Source organism: Rhopalosiphum padi, chromosome 1 (genome assembly GCF_020882245.1).
Source record: "Rhopalosiphum padi isolate XX-2018 chromosome 1, ASM2088224v1, whole genome shotgun sequence".
NCBI lineage: Eukaryota > Metazoa > Arthropoda > Insecta > Hemiptera > Aphididae > Rhopalosiphum > Rhopalosiphum padi.
Window position 1 is genome coordinate 43534563 of NC_083597.1, and position 8038 is coordinate 43542600.

At 26.9% G+C, this 8038-nt stretch overlaps 1 protein-coding gene across 1 annotated transcript in view; it reads right to left on the minus strand.

The window, feature by feature from the left end:
• LOC132931822 (zwei Ig domain protein zig-8-like) overlaps nt 1–7652 on the minus strand; it is a 251725-nt gene extending 244073 nt beyond the window's left edge. Inside the window, exon 1 of the mRNA XM_060997854.1 lies at nt 6917–7652. Within this exon, the coding sequence (XP_060853837.1) occupies nt 6917–6983 (67 nt within the window). The 5' untranslated portion in view covers nt 6984–7652. The remainder of the gene's footprint in view (nt 1–6916) is intronic.
• Between the last annotated feature and the right edge of the window lie 386 nt (nt 7653–8038).

Genomic DNA, 8038 nt, shown 5'->3' on the forward strand with positions numbered 1-8038 from the left:
TTGTAAACAGTATTAGTTTTGTTGTTATTATAATTATATTTTTTAAACCCTAAAATTTATATATTTAACTATTTAATTATTTATTTCTGTTGGTAATATACTGTTACATCGTTTAATAGTTTTTTTTCTTCGTAAATATAATATTTATTATATATATACGTAATATAAATTGGAAACCACAGTTGGTTGGTACGCTAAAATCGTTAAAGTTGTACTTAAATGCAATAAAAAACCATTGCATTTAAAAATGGTAAAACGGTAAAATGGTTAAAACGATTACTATTTTTTTCACCATAATACATAAAAACAGTTTATTTTATCACTAAACTTATCTAAAAAATGAACTAAGTTGATATTTTAAACGGAAGTTGTTATGAATTTTAAATATTATGTTTCCGAAAAAAAATTTTATCAACAATTAGTAAGTATAAAAAATAGTGAAGAAATATCAATGTTTCAAAGATCTTAATTATTTATTATGCGCGATCATGTCAAACATAGATTCAAGCATTTTAAGTATCTGATATTTAAAACCGTTATCAATATTGAGAAAATCTATAACCACAAATATTATTATATTCCAACATTTTTTTCTGACATTAAACTTATTAACGGAAATTATCAAAAAATCATTTTTAAGTTTTTGTCGACTATTACTTAGCATATAAAATATATTGCATTTTTTTAAAAAAATAATTTGATACAGGAACAGACTGTTTGACGTGTGGTTTTTGCCACGCCATAATCGTTGCAATCGGTCCTACAACCCAATATCGATAATATAAAAGTACACTGTCGTTTGGAGGTTGTATGGATTTCTTATAAATTATTAGTTTATATTTCAGCAACCTAAGTGTTGTATTTTATTTATTCATTCTGTGTGTTGAAACATTATGAAATGGAATTTTTATCATCCATTAGATTAATAATAAATTATAAATGTTATATAAAATTCCAAGTTTCAAGGAACTATGAGTCAAGTATATTTATTCGACTAACTGAGAGATCATTTTAAACGACTATACAGACTTCTAAAACGTGTTATTACCGAGCTATTCACGTATGTATAGAATATATGTAATATATTGGAGATCGTACTTAAATCGCGAATTTTTCGATGACGCCTGTTCACAGTTTTATAGCTAATAAAACAAATTACGAATTCAGTTTTACTTCTCCGCCCCTTGAAATGAAGAATTGGAATTCTATATATTTAGTTAAATTTGCGTTTTTTTTTGTCTTTTGAGAATTCTTATAAATGCAGGTAAGATGTTTTATTATTTATCTTCGCCCCAGGCTTTTTGGACTCTTGTATTACATATTACACGATTATTATTGTAATCGTATGTAGTAACTTCAGGCATGGAATTAAATTACCTAATTCATAAAACTATCTGAGCACAACGATATTAATATTATATAAGATTATGGTAAAAACCATTTTAAAGGTAATCGTAACTTTATATAAATCAAGGATATTGTCGCAAGTTATTTACATGATTTTTACAAATTTATAAAAGTTCAATATTTTTTTTTCTCGAAAATTAAATAACTAATTAACACACCAAATATATAATGGAAGCACTTCTCAACATAATATATTTACACAAATCTCTTTTATTTTATTATTGTTCGCCGACGGAAAGTTTATTAAGTATGTATAATTTTACCGTTAAAGACGTAAATTAAATAATTATTAACGTTAATGACTAGTCTCTGACGATATTTCCGATCAAATTAAACTATATATGAAATGTCGTGTATTATATAGTCAACGGACCTTCGGAATTAATAATGTTAATGTCTTATTTTTTTCAGGCAATGATGAATTTAGTAATATTCCCTAGGTAACAACGATAATTCTAGAGTTTCCACCCATAATTAATAAAAAAAAATATTTATTGAATTTACTTGTTGAATTAGAAACGGGTCTAGGTCGTAATATTGATTTATCTAATCAGCATTAACAATAAGTAATAATATACTTTCGAGATTTTCAATATGTTGACGATCGTAAAATATTAATTAAAAGATAACGTCCATCGGATTTATTTGTATATAGGCATACAATATAAATCACGATAACGGAAAAATTATTTACTATAATATTTGCAATACACGCATGCGTACTAATACATTATATGACGTATATCATGTACTTAAATAAAAAATTGATTTTGCTTTGTAGCATAATTTTAAATTAATAATTCTATACAAATATTAAGTATTTTAAATAAAATTCTCAGAACTGTTCACTTTACGAATTTAGACATTACGATAATTTTCTAGTCATACTTGTAAATGCACTAACAAAATATTTGATTTTAACAACATCACCTATATTAGCTGTAGACTGTAATGCTATGAAATTTCCGATATTAAAGCTAAATTATATAGTCAAGAACAAATAAATTATTTAGTTATTATTTTTTTTTTTTTTGTGGCAATCATAATTATATAGACTAGATTAAAAATTAAATATGTATATTTTATTGAATTGTAGACGATTATAATTCAATTAAACAAGAAATTGTAATTATTATAAATGGTTGCTATACCTATAGTTTCAAATGAAAATTTAATTAAATAACTATATTTTGAATTAATCATATTATATTAGAAATATATTAATACAATTTTCTAATAATACAAATTTTATAGTAAAAATACTATAAATTAATCTTTACCGGCGTTTTACCAGCTATTTGATTACCTCTTTTAAATATTTGAACTATTAACTACCTAGGTATAATTATTAATATCTATGATTAATAATTATAAAATAATACTAAATGGATTTATTTGCTCTAACTACCGTTGAAAATAATGAGCGGATTATGATGTGTGAATATCTTCATGGAAGTAAATTTAATTTAATTTTATCGAATAAATATATTATTAATTAATTCTCATTAAACGCAAAGTTGTCTACTTAAAGTTTCAACATTCTAAATTTTCTTAATATTTAAACTATACTTAGAATTCATAGTTTTATTTATTACAATATATTTTATAATTTTGTTTTTTGTTTTCCATGTATGATAATATTGGATAAACATCGCATGAAGTTATAAAATATGTATATTATATAGATTTCTATAGAAACATAATTATTATAAAATTAACAAAATATAGCTACTCACTAGAATTCATGAAAATATAATTCAATATTTAAATTTTGAATTAAAGAAATTCAGTAAAAACTATAGTGCAACGCAATAATAGATATTCACACCATTATACTTTAGTAAAAAAACATATTTGTCCAAAAATGTTTTCAAAAAATTAAATAAATACTTTTTTATAATTCAAATAGGTTTATATTTTTGTTTTAGTAAAATTATTGTAAGTGTTACTCTGTTACATGCTTAAATAAAAGATAAATTAAACAATTAACTTATAAATAAAGCACACTATTAATAATATATTAATATTATAAATGTATTTCAATAATTTCTGGTGAATCATGTATTTCTACTTTCTACTCGTAATTACTTTTTAAAGAAAGGTTTTAAAAAAAAACTATTTAATAATTGTGTATTTATTTAAATTTATTGTGGCTAACTGAAATATAATGAGCATACAAATTAGAATAGTTTTCCGAATTTGTTTTCACATCATTGAAATATTTAAAATTATCATATATTAATAATTAGGTACCAACTATTAATATTTTAACCCAACTAAAATAAAAAAAACTTGAAAGGTACCCAATAACCATTCTTTATATTATTCTATCAATCAGGTATTTTTGATTAAATAAAAAAATAAATTAATAATAATAATAATTAATATTTATTCAGATTGTATGAACAGATACAGATATAAAAAATAGCGTGTAAATGTATAATCATACGATATAAATAAAAAACATATTAATATATTTTTATTATTCCACCGAAATTTATATATTTGAAATTATTTTTAATTTTTTTTTCTATATTACGCACCTGGCCAAATTTAACACTAAAAATGTGTCATCCAAAATATAATGTTATTTATAAACAAAAAAAAAATTATAATTTTAAAATATTTAGTTGTTTAAAATATAATATAGTTACTTTACGGGAATACAATAGTATCAAGTATACATGATATTTGAACTGATATTGAAAACAACAATATATCATTGAAATTCGAACGTTTTGATATGACTGAAACTAATTATTATTGTACTTTGTCCTTATCAGAATTTCAACTAAAATTAAATTACATGAAAATGTATAAAGCTACATTATCATATGCCTCTACTTTAATTAAAATATGATTTAAGCAATAACATTATTAGGTATATAATATATATGTTAGATGTTAGAATAGAATATGTAAGATTGTATATTTTAGAAATACATCATTATTTACTGTGTATATTATAAAAGAGTGTTTATATAATGTGTATTGTATTACTTAAATATTATAAATAAGCTACTTTTGTAAAATATTTTTTTTTCTATTTTTCCTTTTCGAAAACTTTAAATTGAATGTAATACATATTTTATAAAAATAATTCTTTACTAAAATTGGTAGCCCACGATGTTTTGTTAACGGGTACATTGTACAATGGATAAAAAAAAAGTATTTAAATCGTAAAAGCAATTATTTTTTCTCTTTTTTTATACATGAACTAATAATTTCGTACACATTTTTTAGACGTTTCAAACTTAATTAAATAAGTTTTTAAAAATGTGAACAAATTATCAAAAAAGGATTTTATTTACCTGCAAGCTTCTTTAAACTTTACCCAGCTGGTCACGAAAAACTTTATCTGGCAAAAGTATAACTCTCTGAATCAGCTAGTCCATTTTAGACAGTTTGTATTTAATACACCTAATACTTGACACAGTTTAATTTACTCAATTATGGTTCTCTGATTCATTTTTCACTGTGTTCACGGTTAATCAACAATGTTTCAACTTTCAATAGGGTTTGAGGATATATATATATATGTGTATAGTTTAAGTTTAAAAGCAATCATTTTTGTCTTAGTTTGAATATCTTACAATTTTACATGGGAATTCCTTAATGAATATTAAAAATAAAAGTGCAATTATAAATAATTATATATGCATGATGTTTAATATAAATAATATTAAAATGTAAAATTGTGTTCAGTAAAAACCTTAACTTACCTTTCTTGTATATATATATTTTATATAATATATCTATATACATAGATTATCTAATATTCGGGAAACAAGTTCCTTATTAATAATTTTTTTTTGACTAACAAATTAATAAAATAGGTTTTCTAGTTTTTTTTGTATCTTACATATAATATTATATGTAACTACGAAAAACGATTTTGATTTTCGCTAAATTATATCTCAATTTATTACGACAAAGTTATATAGTTAATATATCGTTGTTATATAGTTTTCAAAAGTTACTTTTAAAAATGAATTATTGTACACTATATATAAGCTTTTTTTCAAATAATAATTATTTATCATTGCTTTTAACTTCATAGTAATAACAAAATACTGGCTTTCGTCTAAATGGTTGAAACGAGATGATTGTCCAACACAGACTCTGTATCCTGTCGGCTGTCTATAGCTTTTGTTGAGATAATAAATTATAACATAATTCATTGAAAATATGGTGTTCGGTAAAATAAACTATTCAGTAGTTATAAATTTAAAAATATTAAACGGATCGTGACTAGTAATTTATTAAACGAATATTAAATTTTAAAATACTTAATTTAATTTCCATATATTAATAATTAACGTAAGCTTACCTATAATTAACTGCCGGCCGGCAATCAGTTAAGATATTTCCGAGTATGTACTATATTATGTGACTATAAATTTGTACCTTTCCGACAGTATGACTAATGAACATTTTTTTTTTTTTCATAAAAAATCGAACAATGATATATTGAGAATAATTTGTATGATGCTGATCCACCCTTATTTTCTGCACTCCAAATTGAGCACATCAATTTTCCCATTATATGGACACTAAGATTATTACCTAACTTTTCAATAAAATAAAATACCTATATCGTTTAATTTATAGATTGTGGAATGTAATAATATGTTTTGTATAAATGTGTGTGTTTTTAATTTGTAAAGTCAATCGAGTGAGTAACGTAGTTAATACTATAGACTATTATCAATAACAGTAAAATAATGTGTGTAATATTAATTATATAAACAATATTTTAAATGATAAATAATGAGTTACAGTATTTTTTTTATAGTTAACTTAGTAGAGTATTGTTTAAAATTGATATGAATAATAAAAGTAAACAATGAAGGCCAAGTTAGAATATCATCACCTATTTTATAGCATTTATTATGCACTGACAAAATAATATAGATGAGCATAAATAACATATTCGTTTCAGATCAAGAGAAAAACAATTAAAAACAAATACAATTTTTTATTGCATATATTTGTTTTGTTTTGTTTTTTTTTAATATCGATCATCGAAGTAATAATTATTAATCATATATTATTATATGTGTTTAATATTTCCTTTACTCATCAAACAACAATAGAAAATATTAAAATATAATAAAATATTTTCAACTAAAATCGGGGATGCTAAGACCGCAACGGTTGTCATAATATTATTCGATAGATAGTGTTTCGGCCATTGCCAAAGAGAAATGTCGTGGATTAAACACATCACGTGCTAATAAAATACTTATTGTGGATACGCACAATAATATTGTTAATTATTATTATTCACTGTGCGATGCTACTAGTTTTGCGCGTTTTCGTCTATAATATCGTATTCAAAAATCACTCTACTCAGATATTACACAGTACAGTTTACAACTCGTGACTCTGCAGAGGCGTTATAATTCGTTTACTTTACACGGTCACGGTTTCGCGAGCGGCACTACGAACTATACGTCTGTATCATTATAATAATATAATATCTTATTATCGGTATATTGTTTCTTACCCGTGGCCAACATCAACAGCATAGCTCCGCCGACGATCATCGTATTTTTGCACATGTTTACTATCATAACGTTCGGCCCCCGAACAGCAGTGTCGCCGAAACGAAACGTGTCGACAGATATGTGTCCGGTAAACACCGCAGTCTTGTCGATATCGCGCGCAGTATTTTTTTGTTTATTTTTTTTTTTTGTTTTGTTTTGTTTTAATCACACGACCGATTGCCGTGCCGTACACGCGTGCCCACCACCGTATCCACGCGGACCTATTTAGATCGTCAAACGGTCCGGCGGATCGACGCGGCGGTATTGTTGTCCCCGTACCGGCGACGCCACGAGTCGTCGCGGATCATCGTCTTCGTTCGCAGGACGCTAAACCGTTTCTCGGACGTTTTGTGTGTGTGTGGTTTTTTTCCGTATCGAGTTCGACAGCACACGCGGCGGCGAAGACGGACTTTGATCGGACGCGAACCGTATAAACGCGTAGAGACGGGTAACGATATTATACCGTAAGAGTTAAACGCATGTACGCGACTGCTTGCCGCGCGGTTGATACGCCGAAAAAACAAAATTAAATAAACAAATTAGATTAAATGAACGAAACGGAACAACGGCGAACGGAATAACGGAACGCGTAAAAATAAATGCCGAAAAAACGTACTCGGTCACATACACAACATACCGGACCGTGCGCACCGGCTTGCCACGACGGAGTCTGACACGCACACACGGTCGTCGGCGAAAAACGCGGCTGCCGCCCCCGTCGCCGCGATCTCGCGCCCCCCGGCGGCGGGTACATTGGCGCGACGAACTTGCGCAGAAAATTAGACCGTGCTTCCGCGGTTTTTCGCCGTTTATCCTCGTCCGCTCTTGGCTGAACACCACCCCGTCGATCTCTCTCCCTCTCGTCATATCTCTTTCTATCCGCACCCCCTCCCGTCTCTCTCGATCGCACTTTCTCTCTCTCACCACTCTCTCTCTCTCTCTCTCTCTCTCCCCTATCTCTTCCTTCTTTTACTCCTCCACGGTTTTCTTTCACACTATTATTATTATTATTATTATTATTGTTATTATTATTATATATCGGTCCATCACTCTCTCTCGGTCTCTCTCTCTCTCTCTCACTC